The sequence below is a fragment of the Myotis daubentonii genome, chromosome 5 (genome assembly GCF_963259705.1).
Source record: "Myotis daubentonii chromosome 5, mMyoDau2.1, whole genome shotgun sequence".
Classification (NCBI taxonomy): domain Eukaryota; kingdom Metazoa; phylum Chordata; class Mammalia; order Chiroptera; family Vespertilionidae; genus Myotis; species Myotis daubentonii.
In genome coordinates, this window is record NC_081844.1 from 89871068 (window position 1) to 89891467 (window position 20400).

The window sequence follows — 20400 nt, forward strand, 5'->3', positions numbered from 1 at the left end:
CTTTTATGAATTCTCTCTCCACCTTTCCATGACCCTGGGGCTCTGTACCAGCCCAGCTCACCCTCTAGGTTTGCCTTGTCTTTCATCCTGTTGTCCCAGAAAGGGCACCCCCCTGCACTGATGGAGGGAGAAATTGCTGTGTGAGCTCAGATGGATCCCTTCTCCCTTCTGGGCCTCGGCTTTCTCATTTGTGAAGTGAAACCACTGCACTCATTTTATTAATTCTGTTATGTATTCTGTTATGTATTGGACACTTATTCTATGCCTGGTACTAAGGGTACAGTAGCAAACATGACAGAAATGGTTCCTGCCCTCATGTTGATCACAATCTAGTGTGTAGATAACCTCCCAGTCCCTTGCTGCTCTGAAAGTCTGGTTTCCAGGTATTCACTGGATGAACATAGATGTAATGACACAAGATGACACGTGCATGACCCTCGGGGGTTACCAAAAGCAGCTCTCGCAGTCTCCCTATCGGAGTTTTTGGAAAACAGATTGTTCACTTAGTGTAAGTAAGCACACACAACAAACACTCGAACATGTCCTCCTGGAAACAGCAGATGTGCCCAAAATACACCGCCCCAGGATAACATAAATCATAGCCTCTCCTTCCCACAACAGGAAACACCCAATTCACACATTCCTCTGCAGGATACATCAGAAGCATGTCAGCCACCCACCTCTGTGGCCTACAGAAACCCATAAACAGAAAGCACTCAGAGATGGGGAAGAAAGCAGAGGTTACTTAAGGTGGCGAATGGGCTGCAGCCCAGGATTGTTTTTTCCTTGACAATCACCAAGGAGGGAAAACCAGAAAAGCTTTGCCCAGGTTGGACTGCTTCAAAACTGAACTTGACAACGTTCGAGCCAAGCTCAGCGGCAAGTGATGGGGGTCATTTAGAAAGAATGCCTATACAGACTGGATTACAGGTAGGCATGCACAGCTTCAGAGATCCTTTCACTTAATTATTGCTAATGGTTAAGCCCAAGTTATGTGCCAAGCAGTGTACTAAGCACTTTTATGTAATCTAAGTAATTTAATACTCACAAATGACCTGAGTTATTCCCACTCTGGACGTGAGCAAACCAGGATGGGTGCCACACACTTAACTTGCTCTAGGCCACGTGACCAGCAAGGGGCAGGAGGGGAACACAAACCCAGCGCTCCTGACCCCAGCATCCACACCATCAACCTCTGTGCCTGCGCCCCAGCCCCCTTCAGTGCAGGGTCCCACATCTCTGTGGTCTTATCCCAGCGAACAGGACCAGTGTCATGGCCATATTCAACCCCCAAATCAGACACAAGGTCCCTGTTGGTAACTACCACCGACTCTTATATACAGACCCGCCCCTAACCTTCAGGCAGACAGCTTTCTACCTGTGAGGTGCCTGGATCCACACTGGGGTCCCCTCCTCCCCAGGGTGTCTGTGGACGCCCGCAGGGTGCCTGGGCTCGAATGAAGTGGTCGGGAAGCCTACGTGACAGCTGCTGCACCCGCTTGTTTTCCTGGGCCCTGGGGGGCTGCAAGCTCGTTGCTGCGTCGGCTCATTCTCTGCTTGATATTTCACGGTTCAACCAGAAGCCCCACAGTTTTTATTACACTTCCAGCCAATTATTCACAGTTGTTACACTGTCTCCAAGTCAGTTTTGTCACTCTTTTAATTATACCCCAGCACAACGTAGGTGCTTCTACCTTTTAAAGACTATTTTAAAGATGGCTCTATTAGAATGTGGGAACACTTGTATCTACAAGGTCAAGTGACCCTCAGGGGAGGAAAAGTATTGTGCAGGCATCACATCAGTAAAGAGAAGGTAACTTAAGGTCATGTTTTTATGAGAGAGGCAGCATGCCATTATCTGCTTTTAAAAGTGACTAATAAATCTGATAACATACAACACAGTTTAAAAGTGAGACCAGTTAGTGGTGAGAAGAGAGTGTGGAGGGAGAGAAAGAAGCACAGAAAAGGACTCACAGAGCCAGAATCAATTTTGTTTGTTTGTACATAGGTATTTATTATTAAAAACACTAGTAAAATTCAGGTAAGATTAACAAATACCTTATGCGGATCAGGAAATACTAGGGATGTGTTGAGTATGAATTTATAAATGGGTGATGTTATCTTTACTTGCCTGTTTTTATTTTATTTTTAATATATTTTGATTGTTGATAGTATTACAGATATCTCCCATTTCCTCCCCTCCCCCCCACCACCCCAGCCCCTACCTCCCCACCCAGGTCTTCACTACCCTATTACTCATGCCCATGGGTTATGCATATAAATATGTAAGTGGTTTATCTCTTCTTTTCCCCTATTTTTATTTATTTTAATGTTGACATTATTGTAGGAGTCCCCTCTCTCTCCCTCCCCCATTTGCCCAGCTCCAACCTCCCCCACTTCCCCCTTCCTTGGCTTTTACCAAATTATTGTCCGTGTCCATAGGTTATGCATATATGTTCTTTAGCTATTTCCTTTACCTTCTTTATCCAGTCACCCCCACCCCCTCCCCTTGGGCACTAGCCAGTCTGTTCCATGTATTCATGCTTCTGGTTCCACTTTTTTAACTGGAGGGAATTTTATAAATCATTGCGTCCTAGCTCCTCAGTGACTAAAGAGGCGATGGAGGCCAGGAGAAGTTAGATTATTTGCCCACAATTATAAAGCAAGGTATCAGCAGAGAGGGAATTCGAACCCAGGTTTCCCCAGCGCTGTCTATGAGAGAGAAACACAGGAGATGAAGACCAGGGTGAAGAAGGAACAGCCAGGTGAGGGAACTGGATGCTGCATTGTTCAACTCAGGCTCCTTCTGCCTCACCGGGAGGCCATCGCCCTCCCCTTCCACTCTGTTGTGCTCCAACAATTTTAAATCATCTTTGTAACATTTGGGAAAAGCTGTACTTGCAAATTTAATTATGGAATTAAACTGTATTTGCTTTTAGAACGCTAAAGACTTGGCATGTGTATAAAAGAGGACTTAGTGTTTCAGACCCTTAATTCTTTACCTCGTAGGCATTGACTAGCTAGTTTTCTGTCTTAAAAAATTATACTGACAGCCATCGCCAACTGATTTTCTTGCTTCTATTCTTGGAAAGATTAAGATTGTTCACTCCTGCAGTGCCTGGAAACCTGTGATTTTTTTTTAATCAGTATTTATTTCACTGCTCAGAATTTTTTGTTTCCAGATCAAATTCAGGATGGGTGAATGTGTGTGTAATTGGTTCCTACTGCAAATTATTTTTTAAATACATCTTTAAAACTCTTCAGGGATAAAACAAAACAAAACAAAACAAATAGCATGATTTAAGCCTGAGGTGGTATTCCTGAATTAATTTGCACATGTATTTTTATATAAATAGAATTCAACCAGGTTTCATGCACTGTCCACCTCTCAATGCCTGGTATACCATTTGTGAAGCTATGAGGCTTCAGTTTCTACTATGGCATCCACTAGCCACCTGTGGCTGTTTAAATGTAAGTTTATATTAATTAAAATTTAATGTAATTTAAAATTAAGTACCTCAGTCACACTGGCTACATAGGGCTAGCGATTATTCTATTAGACAACACAGATATGAAAATTTCATTTCCATAACTCAGGAAGTTCTATTGGCCAGCACTGCTTAAGGACTAGTCACTGGGAATGTCTCTCCCACGTGCCCTTTATTGGCCAAATAACATTAAACAGAAGCCAGAGATTCCCTGCACACATGTCAGAAACATCACATGATTTATGTGTCTAAACTTTTTAACTTTGTAGATTATTTCACAGGTAAGCAGAGCTAATGTCCTTTGAGGCCGTGGCTGCTCTCAAACCTTGCTCTTAAGGATAGTTCCTAACACATGAAGCAGTTCAAAAATTCATGTGTATCAATTTAGAATTCAAAAGACATTTGCCATAAGACAAATGTTATAAGTCATGTGACTTTCTGAGATGAATCACTTAGTACTGAGATTTTTTTTAAATCAGTAGAAATAATAACCAGCAGAAAATCAACAATAAAATGTTAGTGTTTTGGGATAGGGGGTTATAGATCTGTGGGAAGAAAGATCATACCTCCACACACACAGAATAAGATTAGGTTGCTAATTTAATTAGCCAAGGATACAAAATCTTATTGGAAATGGGGTGGCTTCCAGGATCAGATGTGGCCTAGCTTCCCTGGACCAGAGTTCTAGCGGCACTGTCTGGATAAGGAAAGGTCTTCACACATCTTAAAGCTCAAATCTTGCTACACCGCTGCCCTTTTATAATCACAGCTTACACCAGCAATCTGGAAGAACTCACACCAGCGATGCATGCATCGCTGTTCATGGGACTTTGTACAAAATTCAGACATTTGTGAATTTCCAGCCACAGTCAGCATCACCAAAGCAGTACCCTCATCCTGAGAGAAGCAACAAAGTCAAGGTGGGGGCACCATCAGTAAATGGCCCCAGAAAGCCCATTTTCCCAATCCATTCCCTCACCCTGATTTTTTGCCTTTTTATCTGACTGGTTCAAAGACTGGATTATTACTGAAGACCATGATCACAAATTCATTTCCCCAGAAAATCAAATTAGGAAAAATCTAATTGATCTTATAAGTTGGTTTTTGAGAAATAAGATAGGTTAAGCTAGAAGAGGTAGATGAAAATTTGTGCAGTGATTCTGGAGGGACTTTTGGTTATTTCTAGAGCTCTGATCATTGGGGATGATTATACTATTTGTTGCTATTTTCAGACTCATACCTTTGTTTCCCCCAGCAATAGTAGATCACCACACTGCTCATATAAATAAGGTCATATTTTTTTCACAAACTCGGGGCAGAGGGGAGAATGAAATATTTTCCAAGGATATGGAACAGGAAGAGAAGAAAAGGAGATAGGACTAAAGAGAATGTTTATGGACATTCTGGGGAGGAAGGAAGAATTGCACTGAGCTGTGGAGAGAATATGATGGTCATGATGTACTTTTTGAAATGCTTTATTGTATTAATCCATTTAATGAGTTAATTTGTGATTTGGTTAACTAGCTAACTCATTTAATTTGTGTCTTAAATTAAAAACAGGAAAAGGAGTTGACTAAGGGGCTTGGATTCCATGAAAGAAAGACTGTGAGGGTATTATTCTCTCACCTCAGATAGCAAAGTTGTCAGAAGCAGCGTCATGGCTAAGGAAGTAGCTCTTTGCCCTACAGAACAGGTATGATTCGGGATCCCTTTAAGTAGAAGATAATCAAAAGTCCTGCTTTCCTGTTCTATGTCTTTAAAAAGAAGAGGGTGGGTTACGGAGATGATCTTTGAAAGTCTGAAGAAAGCTATAGGAAAATGCACATAACACCAGATTTTATATTTAATTATCAAGAAGTATTAAACCCCGGGTGTATCAGTCAGGATATGCTGCAGCAACAAAAAACCTTAGAGGCTATAACCACAAAAATGTTTCCTTGCTCGTGGTAGTTGATCATTATGGGTTAGACAGCTCAATCAGGGATCTAAACTGACATGTCCCCACACACCAACTGGGGTATCATTGGATGCTGGGCTATGGAGAAGGCAACATGGCAGATCACTTTTAATTAGAAGTGACAGGCAACTACCATTTCATTGCCAAGCAAGTCACCATGTGCAATCCTTCATGTGCCTAGAATAACAGATTCAAATTTCAGTGAACAGACGTAACAACTACCACACTAGGTACAGAACCCCTGAACTGGGTAGTTTCTAAGTTCCTTGGCAGTTCAAGGTTCCTGTGAATCAGAGTAACTTATAATATGCTTATTCAGAGGTTAGCCAGTAAGTCAACATGTCTAAATGATAGACACCAAGAAGGGATTGAGAAGTACAAATTTGGTAACTACAAAATAGTCATGGTGATGTAAAGTACAGCATAAGGAATATAGTCAATACTATTGTAAACTATGTATTGCCAGGTAGGTATTAGAATTATCAGGGTTAAATATAAATGTCATAAATTATATAAATGTCTAACCAGTATTCTGTACATCTAAAACTAATATAATATTGAATGTAAAAAACATCAGTGAAGCACCCAGATCTCACCCCTAATTTTTGTCCCTGCTTCCAACTTAGGACCAACTAGAGAGAGTCAAATGTGCACCCCTAACCAGGCACATAGGACACCCTACTTCTACTTGGCCTCCTAGAACTTCCCCAGGCCCACAGCCACCAGTCAGGGAAAACTTGGATTTTTCCCTTTTCCCACCAGAAAGCTTTCCCACTTCTCTGCCTGCCTTTGAGTCTCTACCAAAATGCCAGTGATGGGGGCTGACTCCCTGACTATAGCGACCTTTGAATAAATAGCCTTTGCTTTTCTATTAATTAATTTTAAAGAGACACCAGTTCCCCTTCAATCAGATCATCTTTATAGCCAGGACAAGAGTGAGCCTTCCCCGAAGAGAGGATGAGCAGATGTTTTTGGACTTTTCCACTTTGAGTGAGAATGAAGTTACAGTGAGAATGAAGTAATGGTGCCACTGGGGTCTTCCTACAGGAGAGAAAACTCAGTTCCTCACCAGCACAGTTATTCCAACAGTTTACACATAATGATGTTGGAACAGACAGCTGCTAATATCCCTCCCAACCCTGATACTCTGAGTTCTAGGCAGGTGCCTACTGTGATTAAATCCCAGGAGACCAGATTTTAGAATGGTCGAGCAAAGTCTACCTCAGGGAAGGGAGATTTAGAAAAGTACCATGAGAAGGCCAAAGCAAGAGAACAACAGACTCAATAGGCTAGCAGAGCTCTTGAACACCGTTAAGTGCTGCCCACTGAGCTCCAACCCCCAGTGACTTCAGCCCCTTCAAATCTCCACCACCTCTTTTTTCTCAGTTATGCACTTTTGACATTGTCTCAATGTTATGGAAAGTGCTGTTCGAAGGCATCTTTAAGATGAGTCCCCTTGTCAACCTCCTTCCAACTAGTCTGCCTCCCTTTGTGCCTCTTTTATAGAAAGTCTGTGCTACCATTGACCACACCCATTTTCTAGATGTGAAAGCCGAGGTACAAGAGGGGATGTAACCTGCTTAACAAAAAGGCCTGTTGTCAGCCACCCTTTTCTTTGTGACCCTTGAGTCAACTGCAAGACCTAAATTCCCTTTGAGAAGTTTGGGTCCTGGCTTTGATCCAGAGATCACCCCCCAAAAAAATGGTATTTCTGGATTATTTACCTTAACATACTCTACTTCCTCTTTTTTTTTTTCATTTGTGAATTTGGCCTCTATCATTGCAAGAAAAGTTTATGCTCACTCATATATAGTCTCTGCTCACCTAAGGAGATTTATGAACTCCCATCTTGATGCCACTTCCCTTCTAATGATGCCTGAGACTGGCATCTTCAGCCTGATGATGTATTGAAGGTACTTTGCTCAGCATTTGCACCCTTTCTGCCTTTTCTTCCAAGATTATAATGATGTCTATGGCAGACTTTGTAAAGAATGAGAGCCTATGGATAGTGATCACTTCGTTTCTTCCCACAGTTCCTTATCAGCAGAATCCTTACAATCCCCGGGGCAGCTCCAATGCCATCCAGTGCTACCGATGTGGAGACACCTGCAAAGGGGAGGTGGTTCGAGTCCACAATAACCACTTCCACATCAGATGCTTCACCTGTCAAGGTAAGAGGCCCAATTTCCCAGCTTCCTTCTCAGATTCCTGGCTGTGCTCCCATCCCAGGGACAGGGACATGCCACAGAGGCAGGCAAAACAAACAGATGAGAGAGAGAGAGAGAGAGAGAGAGAGAGAGAGAGAGAGAGAGAGAGAGAGACAGGCCTAAAGAGACTTCCCTCGAGCCTGTTATAATAATTCTCTCTTAAGCAGTATGGAGAGAAGAGGGAGGGAAGGGGGTGGGAAGTGTTGGGATATGGGGGCGAGAGAAGGAGCCTGGTGACCCCAGAATGATAGTGCTGACCCAGAAGGAAAAAGGCAATTCTGCATGCTTACCTTACACCTCTTAAAAAAGTCCTGCCCTGTGCCTAAAATCAATTTGAGAGTGAATGAAATAGCAAGCTGTCCTGGCTAAAATTCAACATGGCTCTGAGGTGAACATTTATTCTATGACAGTGTGAAGAACTGCATTAATGTGACTGATACTTCCTGAGGAGCCACTCCACACCATTGATGTATATTGAATTTACGGCCAATTAAAACCTCCAGATCTTTTCATTTTGGTAACTGCTTCCAACCTCAGCCTCATGTATCTGAGGTTGACTTCCCCTGCCACTGAGGAAAATCCTGGATTTCTTTCCTTGGGATCCAACTGAATTCAGCACTGAGCAAACAAATTAAATATTCCCCAATTTGTTTATGGAAGCATAAATGGGATATATTTTAATTGATGTGATTTAAATTTTATATTGGGAATTTGAAAACCCCTTTAATGCAAGTTGACCTGCAAGAGTACCTTAGTGAGTGACCATTTTTATATCACCAGAAACTGAGGTAGGACAAAGATAACAGAATTGTTATAAGGAGGTTTGAGCTATGACTCTGCAATTATAGTCTTAAGAGAATGTATCTGTTGTCTTTTATTTATGCCAAAATTCAATTGTTTAAAACAATCTTTTAGCTCATGATTCTCTGGGTTAACTGGGCAGCTCTTCCAGTCTGAGCTGGTTCTGCTTATCTCTACCTGCCTCTTCATGATGACGTGGTGGGTCAGCTGGCTGTGTTTGACAGGCTGTTGACCTGAGTGGCTCCATATGGCTCCTCATCCGCCTGGCTTGGACACATTTGCATGGTGGTCTCAGAATTCAAGTGCAATCAGCAAGACCTTTTCAAGCCTCAGCTTCTGTCACACTTTTTAATGTCCCATTGGCTAAAAGCAAGTCAAATGGCCAACCCAGGTTCAAGCTTATGGAGAAATACTGGGGGGAGGGGAAAAGGGAGGTGGATAAGCTGGGGGTGGGGGGAGGGCGCGTAAATGGTAATGAACGGAGAATTGACTTGGGGTGGTGAACACACAATACAATGTACAGATGATGTGTTGTAGAATTGTGCACCTGAAACCTGTATAATTTTGTTAACTAGTAGGAAAAATAATAATACATAAATAAGTAAATCTGCAAAAAAAAAATAAATAAAATCACTGAGAAATAAATGTTGCCTTTTCTGGGTGGATCTGCAGATCAGATTTCTAGGGTGTGGATGCAGAGAAGGGAAGAATTTGGCCATTTTGACATCTATCACAGGGAGGTGGTAGAATCTTTAGGACTTTAAGGAGGAAGAAAAGAGTATTATTTTCAATGTCAACTTGCTTAATTAGAGATGAAACGAGAGGATTTTGTTTCCAGGGATTAGTTATACTAAATAACCTCATTTGAAAAATCTAAAATCTCTATGAACTTCTTTTACAACTCTTTTAATACACACGACTGGGCTGACATGAAAGGAAGAGGTGAAAAGCAAAAATAAAATCAGAAATCCTGCTGTGACTGCCAGTGCCAGATTTAATCCTGACGGTTCATGCTAAACCTGGAAGACCTTGAGCTTTTACCTTGATGGCTATGTGGATCATGGAGAGCAGGAGGGGAAGCCTGGAGCCTGGCCCAAGTAGGACTCTAATAGGAGGCCTGAGATTTCCCCTTCCAAAGGTCTTACTCTCAAGGTATAGATGAATGAGAAATGAACTGGCTGTGGAGGAGGAGACAGTACTGAGACACACCTGTACCCACTTTGGCACTGGGTAGAAAGAAGAGAATAAAACTTGTATCAAAAGTCTATACATAATCCACCCTATATTGTTTGTGGATACATCACAGGTGGTAAAACTATAAAGAAAAGCAAGGGATCAACAAACATACAATTTGGGATAATGTGGGAAAGGGATGCTTTAGGGAGAGGCCAATAGGCTCCCAAGGTGCTGGTAATGCTCTATTTCGTAAACTTGGCAGCAGATGCCTAGGAGTGAATTTTATTTTTCTTCTTTAAACGATACATACATATTTTATACATTTTCTGCATGCATAATGTATTTCATAATTTAAATATTTTAAGTAATGAGCTAGATCACCCTCAGGGGCCATTCTAATGCTTTGGTTTTGAAATTTCATAAAACTCAGTCTTGTTTGAAAAGTTGAAAATCAACAGAATTATATGCCAGAATCCTGGACTCTCAGATCTGGATGTGTCCTCAGTTACCATCTAACCACCTCATTTGACAAATGAATCAACTGAGCTCCAGAGAGGGGAGGTAGCTTTTTCAAAGTCACATCTGAGTGGTAGAATAGGAACATGGGCAGTGACCTGCAAAACAGTACATTTCCCACTGAAATGTGCCCAGGCAGTGTGCAAGTCCTCCTTCTAGGCTCTGTATTCACAGTGAGCATTCATTCTTGATTTTCTCAAAGCACTTCTAACTTTTCATATTCTGTCCATTGTCAAAGCATTTGAGCTGTTTCTCTTTAAAATTACGAGATATATATATATATATATATATATATATATATATATATATATATATATATTAGTGGCCTGGTGCACAAAATTTGTGCATTGAGTGGGGGGCGGGGGGGAGGGATGTCCCTAGCCCGGCCTGCACCCTCTCCAATCTGGGACCCCTCAGGGGATGTCTCGCAATCTGGGACCACTGGCTCCTAACTGTTCACCTGCCTGCCTGCCTGATCGCCCCTAACCACTCTGCCTGCCAGCCTGCTCACGCCCAACTGCCCTCCCAGCCGGCCTTCTTGCCCCCAACTGCCCCCCCTGCTAGCTTCACCCCCAACTGCCCCCCCTGCCAGCCTGCTCACCCCCAACTGCCCCTCCCGCCAGCCTGCTCACCTCCAACTGCCCCCCACTACTGGCCTGCTCGCCCCCAACTGCCCCCCACTGCCGGCCTGCTCACCCCCAACTGCCCCCCGCCACTGGCCTGATCACCCCTAACTGCCCTCCCCTCCTGGCCTGATTGCCCTAACTGCCTCTGCCTTGACCCCGCCACCATGGCTTTGTCCAGAGGGACTTCCAGAAGGTCTCCAGGTCTAATTAGCATATTACCCTTTTATTAGTATAGATACACACACACACACACACACACACACACACACACACACACACACACACTGAGTGGCCAGATTATTATGACCACCCCATCAGTACTTCATTGACACTTCCAAAAATACTGAATATTGAAAACTTCCTAAGCAAATACTCTCAAGGTTTTATCATTATCATTATTACTATTATTATTATTATTTCCATAACTAATTCACTTCATTGTACTGATGGGGTGGTCATAATAATCTGGCTGGTCATAATAATCTGGCCACTCAGAGTGTGTGTGTGTGTGTGTGTGTGTGTGTGTGTATGTGTGTGTGTGTATTAATATATTTTTATTGATTTCAGAAAGGAAGGGAGAGGGAGAGAGGGATGAAAGAGAATCATTGATTGGCTGCCTCCACACTGGGGATCAGCCCACAACCCAGGCATGTGCCCTGATTGGAATCAAACCTGGGACTCTATCCACTGAGCCGAATGGGCCAGGGCAAGATTTTATATTTTTGATTCCCGGAATAATAATGACTTTCCTGGGTATGCTGATTCCACATCAGTTCTGCACTGCAGACCCTCTGTGAAGCCTTTCCTATTACTGGAATGTAGGGCTCTGCTCAGCCCCAGAGACACCTGTCATGGGCCAGATCGCCTTCCATCCCCATGCTCCCCACTGTACTTCCAGAAGCCCCTGAGATTCTTATCAGCCTTAGCATCCTTTCTACCAAGAACTTCCTCCTGCAGCTCCTTGGGGGAAAAGAAGGAACTGATTGTTCTAAGTTTTCTTGTGGCCTCCTGGTTTTCTCCACTGGGAGAGGTGACTCTGGGGGTGGAGTTGTCAGGGGAAACAAAAGAAAAAAGAAGGGAAAAAACAGGAGCTGTTTCCAATGAGGTCGTAAGCCATGACCTAACTAATTCCACAGCCATGAAGTCAATTGATCCGCCACCTGCACACCTCAGAACAGCCTGTACCCTGGACTTGCCTGCCCTCCAGGCCCGGCATTGTTTGATGTGATGAATTTTCATGAAGCCTGATGGAAAAAGAACCTTCCCCACCTCTCACCTCTACCACCACTTCCACCCACTCACCCTGCTTCTCCACAGGGGTGGGCTCCAGGGCCTCCAGCTCTACCTCACACCGAGTTTTAAATGTTTAGGCTCACCGTGAGCCCTGAAGGAAGCTCCCTTCTCCCTGGACTCACAGGATGGTAGTCAAAAGAAGAGCTCAGGTCATTTTACATATAAGTAAACTGAGGCCCCAGACAAGAGAGGGCCAAGTTCATTGTCACCCAGAGAGTTAGTGGCAGGGCAAGACCAAAGCCCAGGGGGCCTGTCTCCCAGACCACTATGCCTTCTGCTGTGCTGCACTGACCCCCTGGTGCTGTGACATCTGGGGCTGCCCTCCTCACTCACCCTGGCCCTGCAAGCCTGCCTCTGGCCTGCAAGGTGAACAAACACTTGCAAAATATTTCTGGCATCCACCCGGAACTCGCTCCTATTTTAACCTGGCTGCTTTTGCAGAACAACTTTCCTTATTCAAGATGGGGTGGTATTTGCTGAGGTGATGTCACCCTGTCCAAGCCAGGTCCTCACACTTAACAGGCTTGGAAACTCTGTCTCATTGGTTTCCCCACTATTGGCCACACTTGAGAAAGTTGACTCATGCGAATAAAATCCTCAGGAAACCAATGTAGAAAACCAGAGTGCCTGTTTATTAACGTAAACAAGAGCTGTAACTCCCCATTGTTCTAGTGCACGATATTCTAACCAGCCACTTCTCTCCCAAAGGCAATCTATGTAGAAAGTCAAACGATCAGACAGCTGCTTGGTGAATGCACTCAGAACAAGGGAGCTGGTCTGAGGGTTTGAATGGACTCTCCAGAGGCCTCTGATTGCTGACCAGCCCCTTCCTGGATGTCCCATTCTTGCTTTATTATTTTTAAATATATCTTTATTGATCTCAGAGAGGAAGGGAGAGGGAAAGAGAGACAGAAACATTAATGATATGAGAGAATCACTGATTGGACACCCCTCCCCACCTCCCCGCATGCCCCTCACTGGGGACAGAGCTTACTTACAACCTAGGCATGTGCCCTTGACCAGAATGGAACCTGGGACTCTTAAGTCCACAGGCCGATGCTCTATCCACTGAGCCAAACCAGCCAGGGCCCATCCTTGCTTTAGCTGGATCAATACACTCAGCAGTTCTGGAAGCCCTGAGAGCCATTCGATCTCTTGGAAGAAACTTTGCCTCTTTCTGCTCTGGCCATTATGAGTTGATTTCATAACTCCACTCTTGAGGAAATCTCATTTCCCACCTTCCTAAGTCCTTTCAGGGAAGACAGTCACATGTGATTCAGTTGTTCAGACACCTATGATTATATCCACCTGCTCTTCTATTCTCTGTTGTATACATCTTCATGTTGTCCACAAGGATATCCCCAAAGACCTGATGAAATGCCTCATAAAATCATGTTGCCTCTCTATTCAAAAGCTACCAAGATAATTGATCATTTTTACAACTGAGTAATGGAGAATCATTAACATCTTCTCTCTACTTTTGTATATGTCTATGTTTTTTGAAAAAAAAAACTGCTTTAAGTTTTTAAAAACTAAAGGAAAAACCATTCCTAGCTTCTTAGTATAGCACAAAGCTAGACCTGGGCCCTCCTCCAGCTGGAGGAGGTAGTACTACAATATTTCCATGTAGTACGACCCTCCAATCCCTGAAAACACCACTCCTTCCCCAGCCCTATCTCCACACAAATATCACTTGCAACTTCCTGCCTCTATGCCAGTGGTTCTCAACCTTCTGGCCCTTTAAATACAGTTCCTCATGTTGTGACCCAATCATAAAATTATTTTCGTTGCTACTTCATAACTGTAATGTTGCTACTGTTATGAATTGTAATGTAAATATCTGATATGCAGGATGGTCTTAGGCGACCCCTGTGAAAGGGTTGTTTGACCGCCAAAGGGGTCACGACCCATAGGTTGAGAACCGCTGCTCTATGCTTTAGCTTATTCTGTTCTTCAAAGTTCAACTTACATGCTGCCTCCTCCAAGAAGCCTCCCCTGATCCTTCCCGCACTGGTAGTGTTCCCTTTTCCTCCTCACTCACAGAATGTTCTACCTACACCAGCCGATGGCCTGTCACCATGATTTATGTTCAGTACGATCTTCGCTCTACACACATTATTGCTCTTCACAGTGTGGGGATTGTGTTTACCATTCATGCCCGGGAACAGATGCACCCTTTTTGGCTATGATGAGGACAGATTATAATCTTCAAATCATCCATCCCACTGCCATCGTAAATTGAGTCCAGTTTGGGATTCGAGTGCGTGGTCCCAATACCTAAAACACCTAGCCCAGAGTCATGCTGGTAAGAAGTGCCCCAGAAATTTACAGCTGAATGATTCTTTATCAAATTCATGATACATCAGCTATGTAGCATATCGTGAGCCACATGGCCATAAATTTTCATCCATATTGAGATGATTGTACAACATCAGTGGTCTCAGTTGGCATGCCCCAGAATCAGCTGGGGAGTGTGTTAAAAAGCAGATCCCAGGCCCAGCCCTAGGAAGTCTGATTCAGGCCCGGGCATCTGCATTTTAAAAAGCCCAATAGGTGATTCTGATGTGAGTGGTCTTCAGCCCATACTTTAAGGAACACTGGCCCCAAAGACCCACGAGTCTGATGTGCCACCATGCTTGGTCACTCGTGACCAAATCAGACACTGGCTTTGTCTCCAACCAGACCCTCATGCTTGCAGACCTTCCCTGGACTCAAACTGCTCTTATTTCCCTCCTCGTTTCCTCAAGTGTGTGGCTGCGGCCTGGCCCAGTCGGGCTTCTTCTTCAAGAACCAGGAGTACATCTGCACCCAGGACTACCAGCAGCTCTATGGCACCCGCTGCGACAGCTGCCGGGACTTCATCACCGGCGAGGTCATCTCCGCCCTGGGCCGCACCTACCACCCCAAGTGCTTCGTGTGCAGCTTGTGCAGGTGAGCGGGTGGCCGGCGGAGGCCGGATCCTCTGCTGAGCCCCCAGGGAGGGAAGAAACGGTCTTTCCCAGACCGTTCTGGGGCTTCCTGGGCTTTCGGCTGGGCACTTGGGTTTCTAGAATCTCAGGGGCGGAAGGATCTGACAGCCCAGTGGTTTTCAAACCTTTTAACAGCTGAACCCTTTCTGTCAAATGTGATCTAATGTAAAACACTACTTTGTCCTTCAGTGAAGGCATAGTGAGGACCTGGGCCCCCACACTCACCCTCTCATTTCCCATCAAAAGGCTCAGAGGAACCACTGAGTTCCTTAGCCTCGTACTCAGTTTGGAAGCCGTGCATCTGGCCCGCTCCCACACCTCAGCAACCTGTGCTACAGGGATGGCTGTGTATAGCCTTCCTCCGGGATCCTGGCAAGTGACCCCACTCCCTAAGCCTCAGCTTCTCCATCAGTAAAATGGGCATCAAAACCTCCAACCTCGTTGGCTTTTCATGAAGATCAATGAGATGAGGCACCCAAAGACCTTCGCTCAGTGACTGATACATAATTGTGTCCGCTTTTATTATTATTTTCATTATCATAATGATAATCATCTAGCCTCAGAATATCTGATAGGTGAAGGAAATCTCACTCCTTCCCACTCCCAGCATCCCAATTACTTGTTAACTTAGTAAGCATACATTAAGGATCCACTGTATGCCAGGTACCACATTAAGGAGATAAACAAAAACTCAACCCTGCCCATAAATACATTATAATGAAATGGACTGTTCTGATTAAGTTATAAGGAAAACATGATTGGTATATATATATATATATATATATATATATATATATATATATATATATATATATGCATTTTTAAACTGGAAAAGGAGTTTGTAGATTAATTATCCTCCCCATAAAATAACCACTTGTTACTGATAAGGGTTTTTTATCGAGACCAATGACAGTGTGAAAGAAGTGAAATTCATTCATCCTCTATCTCTTAAAACCTGGGCCCTGGGTTCTGGATTCCCAGACCCATCAGAGGTTAGTACAGTAGGGTCCATACAGTATAAAATTTTGTCAAGCGCCATAGAGACGCGGTACCTCCCCAAGGTCATGCCATGTTTCTTTACCACGAGTCAATGCCTGAACTATGCAAATGCTGCTCCCCAATTCTTGCCCCCAAGACATCCTCCATCGTCCCACGCTGCTAACACAAGGGCAGTGGAGCCACTGGGAGCCTATGTCAGGGGCTATGCCCTGAGTCTGTATCAACAAGTGTCCCAAACCAGGCGCAAGAGGAGCTGGGTGGTGGGATGGACAGTGCGGGGTTCTGGATGCAGTGTATACTTAGTTAGGGAGGACGGCCATGTACGAGCTTGAGAGCTCAGAGCTGTGGGACTCAAGCAGCATAGATGAGAACTCAAGCTGTGGGAGGAAGAGGTGGTTTGTGGACTTCTAAAGGTCCTGGATGGTGAGTCCAGCAGCGGAATGAGTTCTCTTAGCCGTGCAGGGATAAATCAGGTTGCAGTGCAAACAGTCCCGGAAAGAAGGAACAAACTCGAGGAGGAGTTACTAACCACTTCATTCACCTGATGAGAAGTGTATGCTCAATGAAGTGTCATGACTCTCCCCTTGTTGAAATCATGTAACTAGCCCAAGTGGGCCTCCGGTTCTGGCCCTGGCCCTATGAACGGTGCTTGAATTTATCTGGTGGCTCTAGAGGGCAAGCCGTGTGTGTTAACCAAAGAGCTCTGAGGACGCGTGTTGTCAGAGCACCAGTGGACACAGAATCCCTCCAGAGAAGAGGTATTGACTCCCTCCCTCGCCCCCTTGCAGGAAGCCTTTCCCCATTGGAGACAAAGTGACCTTCAGCGGGAAGGAGTGTGTGTGTCAGACGTGCTCCCAGTCCATGACCAGCAGTAAACCCATCAAGATCCGTGGACCAAGCCGTGAGTCCTCCCCACTGGGCACCTATTTCCCTGTCTCCCAGGGCTCCCCTGTCTCAGCTCCATTAATGGCTCCTGCAGGCCTGGAGAGACGTGCAGGAGGTTCCCACCCTGGAGGACTTCTGAATCATGACCCAGTTGGCATGTGGCCCAGACCGACAAGCTTCCCTAAGCACAAATGCAGGGAGAGCAGCTGCCTGACTATAAACAGTGATGGCCTGTGCCAACGGGTGGGCTTTTCTGGGATGAACTGGGCTCCTGATCTTATCTCCCCTCTGCATCCACCTCCCAAGGGCACCCCAACGGAGCTGACCAAGTGTTTTGCTGCCAGTGGTTCTCCATTTTTACAAGCCCCACTAAAAAGGAATTCTCAGACATGTCTTACAAAAGAGAACATGTGGGAGTGAACCCCAAGGGCTGTGACAGTGTCTCCTAGAGTGTGTTCCGTGCACCACTGCATCAGCGCCACTGCAGAACTGGGAAAAGCACAGTTATAGGCCCACTTTGGACTTATGGGAAGGAACCTAGAAATCTTCATTCTTAATAAGCATCCTGGGTGATTCATTCTCTGTTCAGAAGATGGAGGATCACCATCTAGGAATGAGGAGGACATCTGCCATGCTATAGCAAATGTCATATTTTATCACTAAACCACAGACCGGGGGGAGGGGAACTAAGGATCAAGAGTTCCTTGGAACAGTCATTCTAATTTGTGGAATGTCCATTCCACTCAAGTGTGTCTGGCAACTCACTGTTCCCAGACACCCTTGTCAGGCTGCTGACATATACACAGGGACCCGGCCCCCTGGGTCTCAGTAAACCACGCCAGGCTCCATTATTCCTTCATGCTACATGACACTTGCTGGCCTTGTCGGCAGAATCAATGAAAACCCATTAGCTTCCTTGCTGCATCACTGTGCTGGTGCGGGGGGCTGTCAGCCATAGCACCAGCGGAGTCAGCATGCTAGGGCTACATCCTACTGAGGTGGGTGAGCACACAACACCCGAGTCAGCAGGGTCGGCTCTCAGGGCTTCCATTAGAGTCCTCCCAAGGTGGTGAGCTGGAGAGAAAGACCATGGGAAGGCTCCCTCCCTCACCCTTCCTTCCTTTCGGTCAAATTGGATCTGTTTGTAGGATGAACAGCTCTTCCCAAGAACAATTTGCTGCTCTGAGCAGGTTTCCATCTCAAGGTGGCTGAGTGCACACACTGTGATCTCTCATAACTCTTTGAAAGCATCATGCAGAAAGACAGCAAGGCCAGGACGCTGGGATGCAGGACCATGGCCCTGTGACTAATGCTGCTGAAGTACCCAGAGGCCAGTGGAACCACTTGTGAGGCGGTAGAGAGAAGGGAGCTGGGAGTCGGGGGCCTGCCAGCCTTCTGCATGATGCAAAGCAGTTATGTAGCCTCCCTGGTGCTCAGTTTACCCAGCTTTGTAGAAAGCAAATGTATTAATGTATAGTACATCCATCATAGTACGTAAAGTGCTCCCTAATATAAAGTGAGGTATGTTGTCCACTTGGAGGTTTATTCTAGAAAGCACGTCAAAGATGAACTGAGAAGATTCCTGAATCGATCGTTATTTCTCTCAGCTTGTGTTGTGTGTTACTGTGTGCATCGGATCTCGGACAGGTGGGAGACTCCTCGCTGAGTGTGGGATTCTTGCATGTGAGTGTATCCTCAAGGGGAGGCTACTCAATGTCTCCACCATAATTCTGCAGATCAGGAGGTAGAGGAAGGTGAGGAAGAATGGATAATGGGAAGCAAGTGAGCATATGGGCAGAACTCCGGGGGGAGTACCCAGGACTATGGCTCATCTCATTACTCACAAAGTAAAGACATCAATCTGTGCATCTACAGAACACATGTGTCATCGAAACGTTTTCTGCCCAAAGGTCGTCCCTGTCACTGCTGCAAATGACTAGAGGGAATGTTGGACGGTCTGCTGAGTTCCCAAAGGAAAGAGAGAACCAAAACCAAATTCTAAAGAGCACTAAGATGAGGAAGGGATCATGGAAAAAGAAAAAGGAGGAAAAATATGGTGTATTTTTCATCTAAAGGAATGTGAAGTTTTATCTGGAGGGTGAATAAAGAATTTCTGGAAAAGTAGGCGTTTTATCTAATGAAAATAAGTCAAGAAGAATACTCAGGAACTGTTAAGAGGGAAAAAATCATGTAACTTTCCATAGGAAGAAGAATGTTTCCTCACAGACTTCACTGACAGGAATCAGCAGCAGCAATAGCGGCATTACCATCATCACCACATCACCATCACAACCATCACCACCATAACTACCAACACCATCACTACCACCATTACCTTCACCCCCACCATCACCATCACAGCCATCATTATCCACCACAATCATCACCACCATCACCACTATAATTATCAACACCATCACCACCACCATCACCACTGCTAACATTGATTGTTACTATTGCCCAGAAATACATTAAGTTTTCTCTTTTTAATGTTTTTATTGATTTCAGAGAGAGGAAGGGAGAAGGGGAGAAAGATAGAAACACCAATGATGAGAGAGAATCACTGATCGACTGCTTCCTGCACGTCCCCTACTGGGGATCAGGCCCGCAACCCGGGTATGTGCCCTGACCAGGAATCAAACCGTGACCTCCTGGTTCACGATCGATGCTCAACCACTGAACCACACCAGCCAGGCTACACTAAGGTTTCTATATATAATATCTCATTTAATCATTACACCTCTATGAGGGAGATAAGAGTAATTGTTTTATGGATGACAAAAATGAGACTCAAAGAGCATAAATATCTTACCCAAAATCACACAGATAGTAAGTAATGGAACTGGGATGTGAGCCCACAGATGTGGGCTCTTTCCATAGGAAGAAGAAATGTTTCCTCACAGACTTCACTGACAGGAGTCAGCAGCAGTGGCGGCATTACCATGGAGGCTACTCCCTTAGCACCCTCTATCAAACACATGATTTGCCAATTTAGGAAGGGGGTCTGTGCCTGGATTAATTGCCTAAAACAAGGTGGGAAGCTTGCTATGACTCACAAAACCCGCTCATTTTTGCTGATCTAAGTGAAATGAATGAAGCAGTTAAAAAAAAAACACTAAAAATGTCTATCTTGGGTCTTTAGAGACCTCAATAAACTGAGGAATCTGAGAGGAACAGGTGGAGGCATCATACCTTCTGCCAGCTGAAGGTTGTAATTTTGGAATAGAGAGGAACATACGAGGAGTGGACAGCTGGCTTACAGAAACCAACTAGGGACAGGGTGTGGTTATGACATGAGACTTGTGGGCTCCTGGATCAGATGCCTGAATGAAAGGAGAACGAAAGGCAAAAACAGTTCTGATAAATATGAAGCCAGAACAATGGAGGACCAGCAGTTTAACATGAAAAGAAAAACCACGTGGAAAAGGTATCCCAGAGTTCTCAGGGTCAGTAGGCCTTCCCTACAATAAGGATATTGCTTCT

General features: G+C 44.8%; 1 protein-coding gene across 6 annotated transcripts in view; it reads left to right on the plus strand.

The window, feature by feature from the left end:
- Window positions 1-20400, plus strand: part of ABLIM3 (actin binding LIM protein family member 3) — a 104818-nt gene that overhangs the window by 34927 nt on the left and 49491 nt on the right. For all 6 annotated transcript variants that reach the window (XR_009453095.1, XM_059698851.1, XM_059698853.1 and 3 more), the window contains exons 3-5: window positions 7479-7616; window positions 14812-14995; window positions 16821-16933. Coding sequence is in view for 5 of the 6 variants with exons in the window: in XM_059698851.1 (XP_059554834.1) it covers window positions 7479-7616; window positions 14812-14995; window positions 16821-16933 (435 nt within the window). In the remaining variant the exon portion in view is untranslated. The remainder of the gene's footprint in view (window positions 1-7478; window positions 7617-14811; window positions 14996-16820; window positions 16934-20400) is intronic.